General features: G+C 39.4%; 1 protein-coding gene and 1 long non-coding RNA gene across 6 annotated transcripts in view; one reads left to right on the top strand and one right to left on the bottom strand.

Moving 5' to 3' along the window:
* Nucleotides 1-5,423, top strand: part of NEK1 (NIMA related kinase 1) — a 51,444-nt gene extending 46,021 nt beyond the window's left edge. For 2 of the 5 annotated variants that reach the window (XM_063336303.1, XM_063336305.1), the window contains exons 33-35: nucleotides 1,102-1,235; nucleotides 1,522-1,654; nucleotides 3,687-5,423. In XM_063336303.1, coding sequence (XP_063192373.1) covers nucleotides 1,102-1,235; nucleotides 1,522-1,654; nucleotides 3,687-3,700 — 281 coding nt within the window. In that variant the 3' untranslated portion in view covers nucleotides 3,701-5,423. The remainder of the gene's footprint in view (nucleotides 1-1,101; nucleotides 1,236-1,521; nucleotides 1,655-3,686) is intronic. The other 3 variants (XM_063336306.1, XM_063336307.1, XM_063336304.1) reach the window with 2 other exon arrangements.
* On the bottom strand, nucleotides 4,628-12,081 carry LOC134516301 (uncharacterized). The gene is made up of 4 exons (XR_010071278.1): nucleotides 11,994-12,081; nucleotides 6,207-6,317; nucleotides 5,474-5,626; nucleotides 4,628-4,764 (listed from the first exon to the last, which is right to left on the bottom strand). It is a non-coding gene; the product is annotated as an uncharacterized LOC134516301 (long non-coding RNA).
* Between the last annotated feature and the right edge of the window lie 8,296 nt (nucleotides 12,082-20,377).

Genomic DNA, 20,377 nt, shown 5'->3' with positions numbered 1-20,377 from the left:
CATACAAGTTTTCTTTTTATTTCAGTAATAATTTCTTATTGATGTGACTGTTGATACTTGAATCAGGGATATGATTTGGTCAGGATTATACCTTACACTTAGTCACATATAGGAGGTAGTATACTTTTAATATTAACTCACGAAGTCTGTGACCTACCAGGCAATAATATGTGGGCTTTTTTAAAGATTTGGTAATATAAACTGTGAAATCTAAAAAGCTGTATATTTTTCTTCTCTGGGTAGGTAAATCCTTTTGTAATTCAAATGTTTATTTAAGGAAGTACTTTTCTTAGGCAAAAGCAGTTTGTATTTTATAATAGGATTTACATAGGAATTCTATCTTGTATTTTTAAATAGATCCTTGTTTTTGTTTTGTTAAACTTACCTAATGTTTGACTGTTACAAACCAATTTGTAAGGTTTCTGTAGCCTATAAACAGCATCACCTTCAATTCTGTTGCATGCCTTATTGCATCAATTGGCATGCTGAATTTGCTACATGGAGGAGATGCACTCATAAAAGAACGAAGAACTTTGTAGCTAAATTAGTACTGGGTTTTCTAGACTTGCTCAGTGGAACAAGATGCATCTTGCTCCAGAAATTAAATAACTGGTTCTTAATGTACATCTCCTTATTTTCTGCTAGAAGACAGCCGCTTCCTTAAGGAGCGCTTTTCCCTAGCTTGGGACAGCCACTGAACCCTGCATCAGTTCCACCTCAGAAATACGTGGACTAGTTATGTGGAACTTGACCTACTGACATTGCTTTGGTAAATAAAAGTCTGCTTTCAGACCATGCCCTGTTTTCCTTCAGTACGAATGCCCTTGTTGCTAATGGTCAAAGGGGGGTTTTAGCGGAGATACCTAGATGCTTCCCATTTGGGATTCAGAATTTCTTTGCTGCCAAGAAAGAGGCAAAGAGGCTGCTCCTATTTCCTTGCAGGTTGTTCAGAACATCTGCCAACATCATCTACTGTTCCTGAGCTTACCTGATCTCATTATACTTAGAGGTCTGTGTGGATATCAAGTTTAGGGATGTGAAAACAACATTAAGACTGTAGGAAAACTGAGGGGGTTTTACTGTTGTTTTTTTTCTTTATAGATAATAGCGATGGAGAGATTGCCAGTGAATGTGAAGAATGTGATAGTATCTTCAGCCATTTGGAAGAATTGAGATATAACCTGGAGCAGGAAATAGGCTTTGATAAATTAATTGAAGTTTATGAGAAAATAAAGGTTTGTGGAATAACCTCAAGTGGAAAATATTTTCAGAAACAAGATAAATGTACCTAGGGCTGTTTACTGTGCCAGTAACTAATTGCATTATGTGACTAGAATCAATGCTTATTTCTTTAGTCTCTTACTCTGTTTCAACACGCTACAATATTATCACAGAAAATACCACGTGAGTGGATTAAAGAGGAAAACTTCAGGTTTAACCATGAATTGCATTTAATAAATTTGAACTACTTGATTCTATGCCCATATTAATTTTGGCAACATGAATTGTCCTTTCTCCCAGGCTATACATGAAGATGAAGACGAAAATATTGATATTTGTTCAACCATAGTTCAGACTGTTCTTGGAAATGAACACAAACACCTGTATGCCAAAATACTTCACCTAGTAATGGCAGATGGAGCCTACCAGGAAGGTAATCTCACTGTATCCTGGCAATTATGGCTGGTCTTACGTTCTTTCTTGGTCAGTATACAATAGGTTCCAATATACTTCTAAAACATATCTGTGCTCTGTTATATTGATGGCTAAACTGGTAATTTTTTTCACAAAGGGTATTATTATTCCTGCAGCAAAACGTGGCAAGCTTTGAAGCATGCTGACTGCCCTCTTTCAACAGTTTGTACATATGCAGTCAATGGTAACAATAGTTGCCTTATGAAAGGTGCAGTATAATTATTTAACTTCTGTAAAACAGTTACACAGCTTGGGAAGATGAAAGTCTAGAATATAACTTTCAGAATTAAAAACAATTTTATCTTAAGAATTAATGGATTTTTAGCTAAAATAATATTGTTCTTTCCAAAACTCTTAATGGATTGCAGTATCACTACTTTCCTGAAAAGAAAATTTCACATGGCTCTTTATCCTATAACTGCTGTTATTTAGAAGAACTTGATGTGGAGGTACCATCCATCCTAGTTTTCAGGTGGCTCAGTAATACGTTAAGAAAACTTACCTTGCTTGGGGGAGCCCTGCCTTGCTTAGCACAGATTACTAGGCAGATGGATAGTTTCCTAGATCTTGGAGTCGCCCTATGAAATCCCACACAGACCACTGTCAATGAGAAATCATTTTGTTGGGTTTTTTTCCCCTCATGTCAAAAATTTATCTGCAGTTATGTAGTTTTAGGTTTCTAATGATGAAAGTCTTTACTAGAGAGGAAAAAAAAAAAAGAAATCTAGAATCTCAATTATTTTTATAGAAATCAGAAGTGTTATATATTGTCTCTAGAAATGTGTGCAATTTTGAAATTTTCAATTTTGAAAAAATATTCTAATACATGTTGGTCAACATCTACTTTCTGCATCTTTTAAATTCTTTTACAAATCTGTTGCAATAGCAGTGGATAAAGGGTCAAATAAGATTATGGCTTTCTATGTATTTTACATGTAAAAGCTTGGGGAAAAAAGTCTTAAAAACTAGTTTTAAAAACATAGTAATTGAAAAACAAAAGCTCTAATACAAATTTCACTTTCTGAACTTTTCTTGCTACTGATATAGAACCACTCAGTAAGAATAACCAGTGCTGTTTTCATGCTGTGTTGTGGAAGTATGACAGAAAAGTGTCTGAAAAATATTTTTTCAACCACAAATTCTTGATTTAATGACAGAGTTGGAAAGATATATTGTAGTAGTTGATTTTTTTTTTTCTCAAGTGTCCAAAGGATTGGCAATACAGAAGAAAACGATAACTATAGTGTTACTGGTTTCTTGCCACTTTGCCTTAAGGATACTTAAAACTAGTTCCAAAAGGCTTAAATGACAATTTGTATGCCAACATTTCTGCAAGTTGTAAGCTGCTGTCTGAGTGAGTCCTGTTAAAATGAGCTAGCTTTCATCTTGCAAAATGCTAATTAACAAGCAGCTATTTTGAATAGCTTCAGTTCTAATTCTGTATTTTACAAATTTAGGTGGTAGTATACAAAAATGTAAAGGAAAAAGTAGTTCGTTACACTTCAGACATTTAAAGTACAGGTACTACTTTAGTACTAAAGTACATAAAGAACTGCATTTTAAGAGCTACTTTAAATTTCAGACGTTTAAAGAAAAAATCCTAAGATAATAAAGGTGAGTAGAGGACGAGTGACAGTCAGAAGCACGTTCCTGACCTGTCTCAAATTTTATACTCTTCAAATAAGAAAAGTTTGAAAAGATCTATTTTGCTCTCTACTAAGAGGATTGTTCTAACTGAAGCAGGCCACTTGAGATGAAACTATCTTAAATTCACTAATCCAAGAAAGATGACACGTTGTTCAGTATTTGTACGCATAGTGCTTCCAAGACAGTTTTGGTAACAGTCACCCCATCAGTGACCGACTGAATTCTTGTATTATTGCTTACTAAATTGTGGTTTCGATTTTGTGTGTGTGTGTGTGTGTGTGTGTGTGTGTGTGTGTGTCTCTCTCTCTCTCACCCTGTCTCTCCCCCTCTCCTGCTTTTTACAGATAACGATGAATAAACCTGACTCAGGAAAGCCCTTAATGCTGTACTACATACCGGTGTTCGAAGTCTGCACAGCTGAATAACAAATTGTAGTGGAGAATGTAACATGGGGCAGGAGAAGCAAGACTTCAAAAAATAATGTTGATTGTATTAAAAAGAAGACGACTCTGCCTTTTAAAACTGAGATACCTATACACATCTCGTGTCTACTTGCATATGTATTCATTAAATATTAGATGCCCAAAACGTAAAAACCAAAACCCCAAAAAACAACAGGAAAAAAACCCCCAAACCTGTAATCTCTCAAATTCCAAAATAAATATAGAAAGGAATACCTGTAGATATTCTTATACAAAACTGAGACCTATAATTTAAAACAGAATTTCTGCTGTATCAACAGTTGGCAGGTATGGTTAAGCAACTGGAAGCATTACTATGTTGTGGAAGTACCCGCACCTAGTTCTTCACTTACTTACTGAAAGTAGCCTCTCTTTACACCCACATAAAGAAATTACTTCATTTTTATTGACCCTTGTGGTTGTATTTTAATGGCATCTTAATCTAGTGGTCCGGTTTGAGTATTTCACTCTTTTCTTCATAAAAGAACTATTGTATTTTGAAGCTGAAGGCTTCCGTCAGTTTTTAACCAGTGTCATCTGAAATATCTTAATGGTGTTTCTAAATCAAGGCAAACTGATACTTCAGTCATCATTGAAACAGCTGGGGGTTTTGAGATTGTAAAATTCATGTGGAGCTCAAATACTTTTTTTTTTCCTCAATATTTTTCTTCCCCAACCCTTTCCCAAAATCCCAAGTATTTAGTTCTTTTGAATTTTGTAATCTGGTCAATGATTATAGTGCTCTGTAATAAGGTTTTGTAGCTTGATTTCCACCACCCCAAAAGAAAGCGGGGGGGGGAAGGCACGTCTTCTGACCCACATTTCCTTGTTCCTTCTGTCAAAGTGGTACTATGCAGGGCAGACATCAGGTACGCTGCTGGTTTTTTCCAATTATCTCTGGGACAACTTGATTGGCTCCCCCATACAGGAAGTCTCTGTTACAAATCTGATCCCAACTGCCCTATTGGAGAAAAATAGTTTGGTTTTTATTTTTCAGCTACAGCCAGTCACAATCTAAAACTGTCAAAAGTTACTTTTCCACAAAGTAAAATCAAGTATATACATATGTATTATTTGGAACTGTCAAAACATGTACATGATTTTTGTATAATTGCTTTATGGTGTTGTTATTAAAGTTTTGCCCACTCAAAAGTGTTAATTTTTTTTTAAACACATCCACTTCTTAAAGGTAGGCCAAACTTACTGTTTCAGCTGTATCCTGGGCATCTGCGATGAGAATAAAATTAAAAATCATAAACGCCTTTAACATTTTAATTTTTTTTTAAGTCCTTATTTACTTGATAAACACCTCTTGCTTCATCTGATGAGAAAGTAACGTCATTGTTGGACACAGTGCTGGTTCTGTTCTACGCTGTTTCTCTTTTCCTTCCCTTCCTTTTTTTAAACTTCCCACAGTAAGTTTTGGGGCTTTTCACTGGGCTTCTCTTTCATTCCATTTTTTACTGCTGATTAATCTGTTCAGAGAGATGATCCTCATAAACTGCATCATCAATGACATTCAGCAGCCACACTCTAAAGACTTTAATAAAGAATGAGTCTGCGTTATTTTCTATTTTCAGGTTTGCTTTTCAAATCAATACCTTGTACACCTTTTGGGGCTATAGATTTAAAAGAATACAGATTAACTATATGGAAAGAAGAAAATATACCAGCTGGTTTATTCTGCGCTCTGTGGTTTTGGATTTTCTCAAGGTGATACAGTCTTACTGAAGTTAAAGGGTGGAGGGTGTCTAATTCTTTTGAAATTGAAATCATATCATTCTTGAGTGTCTTCATTTCTTAGGCAGTGTGCCGGTTTGCTGCTGGTAAGAAAAATGGACATAAGCTGCAGACTTCAAGCTTTACAGACATAGAGCTTTTTATCAATTAATGATTTGAAAAATATGCATAGATTATGCACAGCTGCTCAAGAATAATCTTCAAACCTGCCAACTGGTACTGGATATCCTTGAAATCCCTCAAGAGCTAATTTAGAATTGACACAGTAAATAAGTTTCTCTGCTAAAGAAATACTTTTATACACAATTTTAAATCTCTAGTTAATGTACATTATAAGGGCATGAAGGACAGTGTGAATTCAGGATGATTTATTGGTCTGTATGTAAAACATTGAAATTAGTTGAGCATTTGGCTTGTATTCATATTACACTCGCTATAAAGAATTTTCTGTTGTAATTCTAGTAGCAAATTGAGATACATACAGGATGGTATTTTTGACACAAACCATAAACTATTTCATATTATATCCCTGTCCTCAGTCCTTTTTCTTGACCCCTAAAGCCAACCGTAGCTCAGGTGAGGAATCTTTAAAAAGAAAAACAGAACATAAACAAAAAAATGCACGTACTCCCCTCCCAAAAAACAAATGCTGAAAAACCAAACCTGTAATGCCTCTGTTGTGCTGCCCTGCAGACAGGGTTGCAGTCCATGACACTGGCCTCTCCTGGCTCATGGTGCCGTTTATAGCTGTATGTACACCTTGAGTTTTCTGACCTGCAACAGCAAGGAGTAAAACTGCCCAGGGAAGTGGTGGAATCACCACCCCCGGAGGTATTTAACAGGCTGGGAGAAGGGGTGCTTAGGGATGTGATTTAGGGGTGGTTTTGGCAGTGTTAGATTGATTGTTGGACTTGATGATCTTAAGGGTCCCTTCCAACCTAGGTGATTCTATGATTCTCTGTTAACCCTTTTGTTCTAAAGCTTTGCAACCTTATAGAGTCACAGAATGGTTCAGGTTAGAAGGGACCTTAAAGATCACCTAGTTCCAACCCCCTGCCATGGGCAGGGACACCTCCCACTAGACCAGGCTGCTCAAAGCCTCATCCAGCCTGGCCTTGAACACTTCCAGGGATGGGGCATCCACACCTTCTCTGGGCAACCTGTTCCAGTGCCTCACCACCCTCACAGGAAACTTCGCTCACAGTAAAACTTGCTTGAATCTGTCGAAAAGTTACAAAAACTTTTTGTAAGGGCTTGTTTGGGTTTGGGTTTTTTTCCACATTTGTTTGTAGGGGAAACTACACCCTCTCAAAACTCTGACTGTCCTCAACTCAAGAGTTGAACCCCGAGTTCTTAAATAAGACTGTTCAAAATACACAAACCAAGCCCGACGGGGTTTCTCGGGGGGGGCCGTGCCGCCCTGCAGCCGCCAGGTGGCGCCATAACAGCGTCCGCGGCTGCCGGGCGGGCGACGGCGGGGGCCGTGGGAAGCAGAGCCCCCCCGGCGGGGTGCAGGACCCGCCGCCTCGGGGGGTGCCAAACGGGTGGAATCCTCCATGAAAACCGCACTTTGCTTGGGAAGCTGCGGGGCGAGCTGGCAGGCGGTGAGCCTGGGGCAGCGTGGAAATGCTGAAGTCGCTGTGATTTACAAGCGTTTCCTTGTACAAGGCCACGGCCTGAAAATGCTACACATAAACGCAAATCTTCACGTGTTTACAAAACGTTATCGTTCGCAAATAATTTACAAATCACCTGGAGTACTGCAGCCAGCTTTGGAGTCCTCAGCACAAGAAGGTGATGGACCTGTTGGAACCGGTCCATAAGAGGGCCACAAGGATGCTCAGGGGGCTGGAGCACCTCTCCTATGAAGACAGGCTGAGAGAGTTGGGGTTGTTCAGCCTGGAGAAGAGAAGGCTCCAGGGAGACCTTATAGCGGCCTTCCAGTACCTAAAGGGGGCTTACGGGAGAGATGGGGAAGGACTCCTTATGAGGGAATGCAGCAACAGAAGGAGGGGTAACGGTTTTAAACTGAAAGAGGGGAGATTTAGATTAGATATTAGGGAGAAATTCTTCACTCTGGGGGTGGTGAGGCACTGGAACAGGTTGCCCAGAGAAGCTGTGGGTGCCCCATCCCTGGAAGTGTTCAAGGCCAGGCTGGATGGGGCTTTGAGCAGCCTGGTCTAGTGGGAGGTGTCTGGGCCCATGGCAGGGGGGTTGGAACTAGATGGAACTTTAAGGTCCCTTCCAACCCGAACCATTCTATGATTCCATGAAATCAAAAATATAGAGAACTATATAGAAGTTGCTGAACTGGGTGAGAAGCCTTTAGCTGAAGCACAGCTTCTCAGCTTGTATCAGTCATGCCACCCTTACGTTCCTTTTCCTGGGGGACGGCATGTTTCCCCAGTCCCCAATATCTCCAGTTTCCCCAAATGACTAGATGCAAATTTAAATAAAACAAAATACGGCGCTTTTAGCACGGTTATGATGTTGTGTATGGCTGGACTCTGTATCAATCTTCCCCTCAGCCAGAGGGTGGGGTAGAAGCGCACTCCTGACTCAATTCCTGATTTGACTTTCATCTCTCCACTAAAAGCACCTCATCAAGACTCAAATGAAGCAAGACTCAACTTTATCAACTGTGATAAACCACAGACAAATACAGAATTTTGGTTTTTTGAGCCTTTATAACATTTTTCTTCCCAAAGAATTATGCGCTTTCTCAAATCTTATTTTAACAATTTTTCATTCATGAGCCACGTAGACTAAAATTTAGCATACAATAGAAACCGATCCTTACCATTCCTACAACATTTCTTTCTGCCATTTTCATCATAGCAGTTTAGACGGAGCAATTTGCAGAGTTTAAGTACTAGTTTTAAAATCCATAAACAGCTTCTTCCTTTAAATTAAATTTGTGTGTTAATGCAGTACACACTTCAAATGCATTTCCAAGTTGATGTTTTCCAGCTGAGCTGATGAGTTCATCAATTCAAATAGTAGCACTTTTAACGGTTGGCTTGTGCCAGAGTCTTAAAAACACTTCTTCAGCAGCTAAAGCCTTAATTGAACCGCTTCCATAAAGATATATTAATTTGTAGTTACTTGTGAGACACATATATAGGAGTTCGGCTGCTCCAGCTAAATTGCTTGCCTAGAGCGCCTCTGATCTGGTGTGCTCTTCCAGATTTTATTTCCAAGATGTTTTTTAACCAAGATGTGATTTAGCTAATTCTATTAACTCTCTTTTTAACGATACGGTTTAAAAACTTGCAGAGCCAAAGGCTTGGCGAGTTTTTTTCACATTAGCTGCGCAACAAAAGCCAAAACCAGGCGGGTTGCACAGTGGGAAAACTCCAGCGAGGCAGCGTTTTGCTTAGTTTCAGGATGGCTGTGACAGTTCTTCCGCGAGTCGTCCCTGAGGTTGTCTGTATCGGGCGTGAGGCTGCGGCGCTGCCTGAGTCACTTCTGCCTGGCTGATGGATGTTCCCTTGGGGACGGCAGTCAGCCAGGAGAAAACACAGCTCAGTTTTAAATAGCGCCGGGGCTGAAGCTGATGCAGACACGCTCAGAGGATAATGGAACCATAATCAGGTCCTTGACATACCCTCAGTTTTGCTGTATCCTGCCAACAGTCCTGACAGTAATCTCTTCTCTAGGGGAAGGGATGAAGTATGCATTTTTGCTGGATCCCCAATATAGGCTAAAACTTCCCCAGATTCAAACTTTAGGCAAAAACTCTGCAGTTCTAGCTCTCTTAATAAAATTTTAAATCTCAAGCAGTACTTCAGGGATGCTATTTTTTCCTTCTATCTGCTTCCCCATCAACAGTCAAGAGTTCTCATTGCTGTTTGTTTTATGGCTGCTAGAACTATTTTAAATGTTATCAGAGTAGTTTTGCAAAAGTAAGGTATGTAGCCTTTTTCTGAAGAAGTGATTGTTTTGATGGGGATATAGAAAAGACAGAAAACCTGAGACGTCTTTAAATAAACAGCTAGAGCGCTATGTATTGTGGAGCTACACCAACATGACGACTACTTAAAGGGTCAGTCAGTCTCCTTCCTATAAACTGCTGTAGCTGTTGTACTTCTCTAAACTCTTGTTTCTTCCTCTGTATTAAGCTCTAATAACTCTCAATAAAGATCTAAAAGTAATAAAATGCATCTAATTTACCATTCTTGTAGCACACTTAGTTGATCCTTTCCCACTGATGTTAGTTGTTGTAACTTATGTGGCAGTTTGGGGTATTTTAGACTTGTTCTTCAAACTTTGTAAGAGAAAATCAAAAGGAGGAGAAGATTATCATGGCAGTTGAACTTCTCAACAGAGCAAATTTGGACTTAACGCTGGACATACTTTTATGCCTCTTTAATTCTAAGAAATATTAGTATTTTTTTGTTTTTCATGCTTAACAGTTTCAAAGCCTTATTTAGTAGATCTGGATTTTACTGTTAGTAAACATATACGGAGAATTACCTCCACAGCAGGAAAACATCTCTAGCTATTTTTAGCTATTAATAACATAGAATTTCTTTTCAGCTGTTGAAAAGCCTGGCTGCACTGAATTGTATATCCTGTTCCACCGTGAACTTTAGTACATCAGTTAATGATCACAGTGCCCTGAATAACTTAACTCACTGTATTCACTTAATTCACTGCAGGGCTCCCTTTCCTCAGATGACCACTATTGCTTTTTCTACCTTGGGCAATCATGTTTGTCCAGGAAGAGACTCCAGCAAATTCTGACTCTTAACAGACAGTGGGGTTAAGCGTTGCCAGCTGGGAAAAGGAGCACAGTTCAACCCTGGCCTGTGACCTTTGTTAACCATGCAGCAATACTACAGTAACTGTTCTGCTCAGATCAGTAACGGACAGATTTTCCACCATAAATACCACTATCTAGACATACATACAATAGTGGAGCATGGATGACCACAGTCATAAGGCCTCCCTCCTCCCAGTAAAACTTAAAGAAAGCTTGAGTCAAATCCCACTGTGATCTGTTAAGATGCTCCTCTTTCCCTCTGCTGAGGATTACCAGGACCAGCAGAATGAAACGTGCGCCCGCCCTCATGCTTCGGCGCAGCGTTGATTAAACTGCTGGGAAGACAAGTTTGAGCCAAGCCACCAGACTCCGAGCTGCGGCTGGTGAGGATATGAGCACATCTTCCATTCTGCTTATTCTGCCACACTGAAAGCAAGCGCCATCAGAAGGATGGGGCATAACAGACGGAGCTATAACTCAAACCACTCCGTAACAGCTCCTAAAGCTCATCTATCAAGGATGGTGCAAGACGGCTTGTGCAGTGTTAGTAAGAGAAATTTAGGTATGAACATACAATGTGAAATAGGCCTGCTGAGGAGCAAAAGCTGTGTAGTGTATAATGTTTATCTTGCATTCATCAAGTCATAATGTACTTACTTAACGCTATTTTTGTTTTCGCTTCCTGGCAAAACTCCCACAGTCGTTTTATTTTGCCTTACAGCAGTTAAAAAAGTGCAAAATGTGTAACTGACATAGGTAAAAAAAATCTAGTAATTGTGAAATTGCCTGTTTTATCATATGATAAACCCTGGGGGCTTGTTAGAGGGATCACACTAATCCATAGCATGAAACAGGTCACATCCCTTCCTACAGTCACTAGCTTTAACAAAGCTGTCTTTGATATTTCAACTCAGGTATTTTCAGCTACAATTCAGCAGCTTTGCATACAAAGCCTGTAAGATGCGGGGTGTCTCTCCTGCCCCCCTCCATTCTGCATTTCTGTCTGCCTTAGTGGTGTCTGAAAGATGTGCTGCTCACTTACAGTTACACTGATGTTCATGAAAATTGCAGGTACCTCATTTCTGGAAATTGAACCCTCATGCTTTTTCAGCCTTAGGGAACTGTATTTCCTTGCCATAGGATAACAGAGAGGTCAGGAGGCTTTGTGATCCTTGGGCAGAAGACTGTGTACAATAATAGAATGAACTGGGGCAAAAAAAAAATGTGATGAAAGCATCTGGGAGTTTTTTGTGTATAGTAGACAATATATTCTATACTCACTTTCTGTGACTAAGTTTACTGTTACCAAGGCCTAGAATTAGCCAAATAAAACAGCAGGGAAGCCTTCTCTGTGTTTCTTGCCTCCATTTCTCACTAACATTTTTACATTCACTCACTCTCTCTTCTAATGGAAGCTGGGGAAAAAGTGCCGAGTACAGCACTAATGACATGAAGAAAAACACTGAAGGAAGCAGCAGGGAGGCCAAGGTTTCAACCACTCTCCCTCCCCTGCCCAGGAAAATTTCAGTGACCTCTTGACACCTCCCATGGGAAACTTTAAATTGACAAGCGTATTTGCCAAGTAAATACGAAAAATGGCATTAAAATAGTATTGTTTCTGACTTAATCCTCCTAAAGTCAATGAAAGTGAGTTAAGGTTCCCGCAGCAGCTATAACGCACTAACCTCATTCTCGACGGCGGTGCACGTGGATATGTATCAGGACTGATTAAAAAACACTTCCACGCACTTAGCAGTATTCACTTGGGAAACTGAAAATAAAAATGCCAAAAATTAAGTTACAGCTTGTTCCTGGATTATCCTGGTATTTTGATTCAAACTACAATGTTTCATGTTATGCAACACTACCTCAAGTCAAAACATTGTTAATTTGTCCTATGAAAACAAAAGGGGAAGGCATTTCAAGTTCGTTATACCCTGATTGTTTATTCTGCTGTGTTTTTGCTGGGGTAAGTTATTCAAGAATGATTGTTGGGACTCGTGGAAAACATTCTGGCTTTATTATCTGCCAGTTGCCAATTTTTTTTTTCTGAAATCTGATGATCAGGAATGGAGGGATATTCGAGCACACTGCATCTCAAGTGTCTCCGTACCATTTCTCCCCACACCTAGAGAATGCATCTGCTACCCAGCAACACTTGCTGGTCATTACTAACCCTGATCCTGCTTGTTAACGGTATTCCAGGAGACAGGTCACTAAACTGGAGATCTGTGGTTTAGTTCTGGGAATTGCCCCTTTGCTTCCTCCCCAGCAAATTATTTAATTTATCCTGCAGAGATAACTGCATCTATGCCAGTCATTATCTCCCCTCGTTTGTCTTGCCTTCTCTTTCCAGTCCTTTTCGTTATCAGTTTCCAAGTCTTCAACATATGAGGTAACTCCACTTTTGTGCTTCCCACCTCTGTCATCTAGAAAAGGAAGAGCACAATAAACACCATAAATAAGAATGTTCCCAGACTGCAATACCAGAAAAATGCTCACTGACTAACGTGAACTAGCACATAGGAAAACATCCAGCGCAGACCATTTGCTGACAACTGTTTTGACCGCAGCTGCCTTAGCTGTATTTAAGGACTGTGATGTGGATTAAAAATACATCCCTTTTTTAGTGGAGGTGTGACCTTGGAGAAGAATGGTGGTAGAACTGCATTAGCAGTTTGCAGTGATGCTTGCGAACAGGTTTTTGGCACGCTTACCCGTTGTCAGTGCCTTAGTCACATCCACATGCAGAAAGTGGCTGTTCACATTTTCTAGGACATGTGGGAAAACATTACTTGAAAATGAGTTTGACTATAGCTCATATAAAGTGTATATTTAAGCAGTATTTAAGGGCTGATTCTTAGCTAAAGAGATGGAATCCAGCTGCCTGTTTTCTTTGGCCCTGAGAGTCAGTTTGATATGATTTACATTTTTAGAGCTGGCTTCACAAAGAAAGAGCTAGAGGGTTGGTTTTGAGGCATTTTTTTTTTTTTTTTGGTGTGTGTTAGTGAGTAAATATTTTACAGCCCAAATTCCTAGTTCCACAAAATCAGTGACTCTAGGCTGTGGGACAATATAAGTAAGCACAAAGGCTGGAATTTATTGCTAGTAATGATCTATGAGATAAGATTTTCAACTAAGCCAGTGCAGAGAGGTCTCTTGCCAGATGTGTGGGAGTGAAAGTGACACAAATCTACCAAAAAAAACCCAACATCTTTGGCAATCCCAGAGTGATTATATAGCCTTGCAGTGCTAGCAGCCTCAGAGAATTCATTTTGTGTCTCAATGTCTTCATCAACTTAAAAGCCAAGTCCCAAGCTTTACAAAAGAAATCCAAAGTAGTGCCATGAGTACTCCATAAATTTATCTCACTTCCTTAATCTTATTTTGAACAGGGAAACGTTGGGGTTTTTTCCTACATTCCTCTCTTTGTAAAGAGCTGTGGTAGCAGAATGGTAGTGATTCTGCAAAAAAGTCACCAGGGAACTCATCCCTTTATTCCCTTACTTTCATCCCAATGCAATTCAAAACTTTTCTTCAGAGTCAGGCTCCATTTGAAATCCTTGCTTTTTGCTTCTAAGGTATAGACAAAACCAACGGTACATGGATGGTACCGTGACGACATCTAAACCTCTGCCTACATCCTTTCCTAAGTTTACCAGAAATTGCAGGTAACTGAAGCTATAAAGGAGCTTCTGTACCTTTCAGACAACACAAGAAGTATAATTTGTGCTAATGGGAATGCAACTTTCCTTATAGCTGAGGATAAATTCCAAAAAGGGATGCTTCAGTCAAAGAAAATGCTTTGCCTTGGTGTAAGGACACTGCTTTGACTAGTTTGGGATAGATATGTTAGTGCACTTTAAATGCTCTAACACATTTTAATTTTTTTTATATCCTAGTACACAAACTCTTACAAAACCTCTCTCGTCACTCATGTACGTCTGATACCACAGCAGAACTGTGCAAGTGTGGCAGAGATGTTTGAAAAGTAAACATGCTGATAATTCTACTTGCCTGTCAGATAGTTCTGCCCAGCAGGCAGTTTTAGTAGGAAAATGCTATTTTAAGGAAATAAATATCTTTGAAAAAACTAGCTGAGCATGCTTTTAAGAACTAACATGGCAACTCTTTGGGGGGGGGGTTGGTTTTTGGTTTTTTTTTGGCAAACTATCAAACTGTTGCAGCACTCAAAATTCTAAAATGGCTTAGTTTAGAATTTAAACAAGCTAGCAAATTCTTCTCGTAGATTTTGCTCTAAAAACACATTACTTTCATATGGAAAGATGTCGCATATTTATCCTGGAGCAGTGTACCAGGCGCTGCTCCTAAGCCTGGGAGTGTGGCATGGCTACATTCAGGCTCTGTTCTGGGACAAAGTCCAAAGCGACTCTCACTGCAGAGGAGATACAGGCGAAGGCAGTACGGTGCTTTTCAACAGATTCCCTGCTTTGGACAATAGGAGGAACTGCAGGACTCGCCATAAAACACACACAACCCACAGTACATCCTTGTTGTACTATACATTTCTCATGCTTTAATGACCACAAAAGCCCAAGTGGTCTTTAAGAGTCACTCCTCTGTAAATGCACTTCCAGTAACTGCTCTCAGAATAAAACACCTAGAATAAGGTGTTTGTTAAAACCTGCAGAGATTTCTGAGTTTTCATTATGTCATGCAGTTGCCCAAAAAAGAAATAACATGCCTTAAATCACCCACTGTAGAGCCTGTGCTCTGAGCGGACTTGAAAATTTCTCATCTAGAAAGACGGAAGGGGGTGCTTAATATGTTTGGTGTGAAAAACATGAAGAGGTCTGAAGCTCCAGCCTGCTACTTTTTGGAGGACGTTTTTCTGAGGCTAGGGCACTGAGGCTTTGGCCAAGGATGTTTGCTCTAGGAGGGTTAATTTGAATGCAGGACCCCTCCAGGTAAAATAGCACAGTGCTATGAATTCTTCCCTATTCATGAAACTTATTGACTAGCTATGTCTATCTCACAGGATTTTAGAGAGTGAAGCTGTAGGGCATTTCTAGAAATACAAAATACAACAATAGGCAGAATCTAGGAACTGTAGACCTGACATGATGGATACAGACTTCTCCCAATGCCCACAACCTCCCTCCCTCTGCACAGTCCACGTGCAAAGGTGCTTCTGACTCTCCTCAGCAGTTCCACCTCCTCCTATCTAATATTGTATTTTTTTGTTCAAGTAGTATACCTGCCAACTACACAGTCTCCAGACGTTCAGCTTCTTTCAGATACTTTGGTAATGAGGTGTGGTAATGAAGACTAAGTAAACTTTTATGAACGTTGAATATCCTTTATCATATTACAGTTTTGTGCTTATTTAAAAAGAAAAAAAAATTGTTTGGGCCCTGCAATTCATCTCATCTGTTTGGGTTCTGAAAGCTCCAAACATTTGTCACAATGTTCCTCAAAGATAAAATTGGTGTTTAGTCACTCCAACCCACTATCACCCAAAGTGGTTGATTACGGTTCTGCCTGATCTCAGGCTAGAGTCAGTAACACAATAATTCTACTTAAACATTTATATGATTTCTGGTTTACTGTTCATATGAAATAGCTTTAACCTGTGAATTGTACATAGCCTTTGCAAGTGGGGAAAATACTAATAGCTTTTTAATAGTTTAACATTTGCTAACAATACAGCAAACTATTAAAATGGCACGTAAGTATTGCAAAAAGTCTAGGGCAGTCAATAATTCTAAAACTACATCCTGAATCACTTATGAATCTTTAGGAGAGCAGATCTAAGTAGGATTGGGAGATATCTAGAAAAGGATTGAACAGAGAATCTGTCACGCTCTGCCCTCAAAGGAATCTCCGCTGTGGACACAACACTAATTCTAGAGGGGTGACGGAGCGTTAGCACCTACTCTGCAGCCTCACAGATGAGGTCTGTGGTTTATCAGCTGCATGCAAGGAAGGAAAAAGATCATTTGATTTCAGAATAAACTTATTAAGAACAGCTTCTTACATTTCTGTACCTCTTCTAAAGTCTTCACAGATGCACCATCCAGTTTGATTTCTTTAAATAAACGTTCTCCTTTGCTTTTTCTTTAACCTTGTTTGTACTAAGGGCAATTTTAAGCTTGCTGGTTAATGAGATTGCAGGCACTACGTTCCCATCAGTGTAATGATCATTTAAATCAAGTTCTTGACCACCTACACACACCAACTCCTTACTGCATTTCTACAAGGTAGAGCAGTGGACAGTGCAGCTAGGCTATTGGGATCATATGCACCCATAAACCCAGTAAGTGTCCTCCTGTGACTAGCCTGGTGGAAATGTCTTAAGGTAACAAAGAGCTCATCTAAACACTGAGAGTTTGTAACATGTTTATTCTTTAATGCCACAGACACCTTTTCTGTTGCTTATTCCCTCAGTGCGACGCAAATTAAGTTATTACAAAAGCATCAATCTGTGCAAAAGTACAATCCCAGCTTCACATCACAGCTTCACGTCACAGACAGGTAGTTTACAACATTAACAAACAAATGATACTCTTCTCAAGAAAACGGGAAACTAAAAAGTAATCAAAAGTCAAATGTCATCTCTGTCTGGTGAGGTTTGAGACACAGCCAGGCAACTTTTGTCTATACTCCAAGCTAGATGCCTAGAATACAGAATAAAGAGGTGAAAATAGAAGCCAAAGTGTATGGAAAGCACAATAACCCATTTCTCCTGCCTCCTCACAAATACGAGCAACAGCAGAGATTCTTCTGGCAGGATGCAGAAGCCTTAGAAATATATTTGTATTACAGTCGTCGATATAGTTACGACTAGTTTACAACACAGAAAGTGCAGCAGGGGCAGCACAAAACTCGGTTTGCCAGCAAACTGACTGGATCAATACCAACCATGCTGAGCTCCATGTGGCTAGCATTCCGTGAACAGTAACCGAGCTGGGCAATTTAAAGCTAGCACTAATTGCAGCATAGATATCTTGTTGTAAAAAAAAAAAAACACAGCCAACAAAAAAACCAAAAACCAACCCCAAACCAAACCACAAGGCCCCACAAGCCCCCAGAAACCAAAACCACAAAAAAAAATCCCCAACTCTTTAATGAAAAGGGAACAAAGTCATCGAAGAACATCCTTGCTCATTTCCACCGGAGACTGAAGAAAGCTGGCCCCACTTCACTCCATGCTGTACTTGCCAATACAAAGCCAGGAATATCAGCATGGCCATCAGTGGTAAACTCTTACTAAATTGACGTCAGTGGGAGTTTTGCGTGGCCTTTAAAAGGAAATTGCCACTGCATCTCCAGGGGTCATTTTACAAGGAAATAAGATTAACCTTTTTGGTCTGCGCTCAAGATCTATATTGCATGGGAAAGACAGGCTAATGTGGACATTACAAATGGGGAAACATCATCTTTTCCGACAAAAAAAAAATAGCTATAAAAATAGTTTAGTACAAAGAATGTATCTTGAAACAAAAACATGCTTATTATCCTCAGTAGAAATAATCTTAATGTTAAAGTTCATCCCTGAGCTTATTAAAAAAATAAAAATCACACTACAACTGCCACAAGATGCTATCTTCTGTTACATTTTCTTTCTGATAGGACATAAGACCTCTTGTTCCACAATCCTTATTACCTTTAAGTTGTTTGTAGTCATCTCAAGATTTTAAGGATAAATACGCATTCATATGTTTATTCTTATGGGCCAGGGTTTCTCTACTCGGCACTCAGTTATTCAGTTTTGGTTTATGATACTAAATCTGGTGTCTGATACTAATTCTCAGTTAAATTTCCTAAGGAACTAGATGTAAACGATTACAGGGTGCATCTGTCAGCCGCCTTCCCAATTATTTATAATTCATTGGCAAAACCTGACAGAATATTTGTAAAGATATTAAGATTCTATAGATTTTACAAAAAACAGTGGTCGTATCTAGAAAAGAGCTAAAATTTAATGGCCCCCCTACAGAAACGGGTGCAGCAAAGGTCAAGTTATCTCTTCTTGTCAGGCTGCCAACTTACCAGTTAGCCAGTGTTGCTCAAAGCCAGGCACAGTATACGCTGCCTCGCATTTTAAAGACAGAGGAAAAACTAAGGATACTAGGAAGCGTGACAGAAACAGGAAATATTCCAGTGATTATGATTGCTTTGGCAGAGAGGGCTGAAGACATGGGGAGGAGGCCTGTAGGTTGGTTGGCCCACAGGAGAAAAAGAAGGTATCGGCAAAAGGGAAGGAGGACCCCAGAGGACATATTGGGTTTATTGCACTAAGGATGCTGGACACATGAAAGCAACCAGGCGTTATCAGTGCTGCTACTGTTATTTTGTCTTTTGGTGTTCCACGTATCACCCTTTGCTTCTTCCTTTACCCAACGGCTTCCAGATGAAGACAAACAGCATACGTTGCAGGAAAAAAAAAAAAGTTTGTGCCTGAAAACCACCTTCAGAAGTACAATTTCTTACACCAGAAATGTGTAAAATGTTTTCACAAATATGAACTTTATAGACTTTATAACTGTAGAGATCCAGGGATTTAAGTAACTGAAGGGCCTCTTTGCTCAAATCTCTGTTTTCAGTGGTTCTCTGCTGTGTGCAATCTCTCCTTTGCATCAATTACTTAGTAAGTCGTGCAAGGAACTAACGAACTGTACAGAAGAACGGAATGGTTTCATAAAGCGAGGTCTCCTCGTGTAATAGTGTGCAACGCACAGTTCCCTGCTCGCGGCTGGAAGTGACAATGAATAAATGTTTCAACGTAACAGCAATTCTGTTCCTTTCAGTCCTGGCGTCAGCCTATTCCAGCCACTCCAACTCAAACACTTCATCCATAAGAGGGCAGCGGCGTACATCAGCACGCACACCCACAGCTTTTTACATAGATTATATTTGTTTGAAAATTAACTACTGCTGCTGCTCGGGAAGTAACATATTTATCTCTACTCTTCAGAATGTTTACTGCTTTGGCTAGTATCCCAAAATATTTTTAGTATTTTACAGACTTTACATAAAACATTATCAAAGACCAGCCCTGATAAAGGGCTAATCTTTTTATCCTGCTTCCCTGAACTTTCATCTCACTTCCCTAGTACACCACCTGTATTGTTAAATTCCTCTACCATTTTAAAAGATTTTACATTCCTTAGGCAGCAAACTAAGTTTAGACAACAATAACTGTGTTGCTTACAAAACTATGCTGGAAAGGCTGGCAAATTATTACATGCAACCTTGATGAGATCTTTTGGAAAAGCTATGGCCAAAAATGAAATCCAACTGTATGATGTTCAAGACGTTTATGTTCAGCACGTCCCTATTTTAAACGTACTGATTATCCTTCTTTCTGCAGTGGCAGCGCTCACACTGCAAGATAGAGAAATACCATGAGACATGGGAATATTCTTACGTATCAGATGTTTATACCCTTCTCTTCTATTTATGTTACGATACTCCCTGGAAAGCACAGACACAGACCAGAACCCCATCTGTATCAGTTTTCCTAAACTCCAGAATTCATGGGGGAGGAAACCTTATTTCTTAATGAACTGTGGATATTTAGCACTTTCAATATTTCTACTACTGCCAATAAATAAATTTAAAAAAAAAAAAATCAGAGACGTATTCAGTGTGAGCACATATTTGGAAATCCTAATGATCACAGAATATCATTACTGTAGGAAACAACCAAGCTAACAAATCCAGAAAGCAAGACAGAACAGCTGATCACGCTATCAAGTTACACAACCCTACACAATAAAAAAAAAACCCTTTTTATATGCACGCACAATTCAGTAAGAATGACAACAAACTTGAATAGCTCAAAACTAGACACAAGAAGAAAGCTTTCAGATTGCTCCCTTTTTGAGGTCTTTAACTGGAACTTGTATCAAAACTTACACATTTCTCTAGATTTTTCTAACCATCCATAGACAAGGTGCTTCATCCAATTCCAAAAGTGTATTTTTTTTTTTAAATTCCTTTTAGCTGTTTTCTTTTATGATAATTTATATGTACTTTAGGGTTTACTTCCTCCTTCATTCCAACAGTCTTGCAGAGAAGTATTTCACAAAAACAGCCTCCAAAG

The sequence above is a fragment of the Chroicocephalus ridibundus genome, chromosome 5 (genome assembly GCF_963924245.1).
Source record: "Chroicocephalus ridibundus chromosome 5, bChrRid1.1, whole genome shotgun sequence".
NCBI lineage: Eukaryota > Metazoa > Chordata > Aves > Charadriiformes > Laridae > Chroicocephalus > Chroicocephalus ridibundus.
This window is presented reverse-complemented; position numbering and strand designations above follow the sequence as displayed.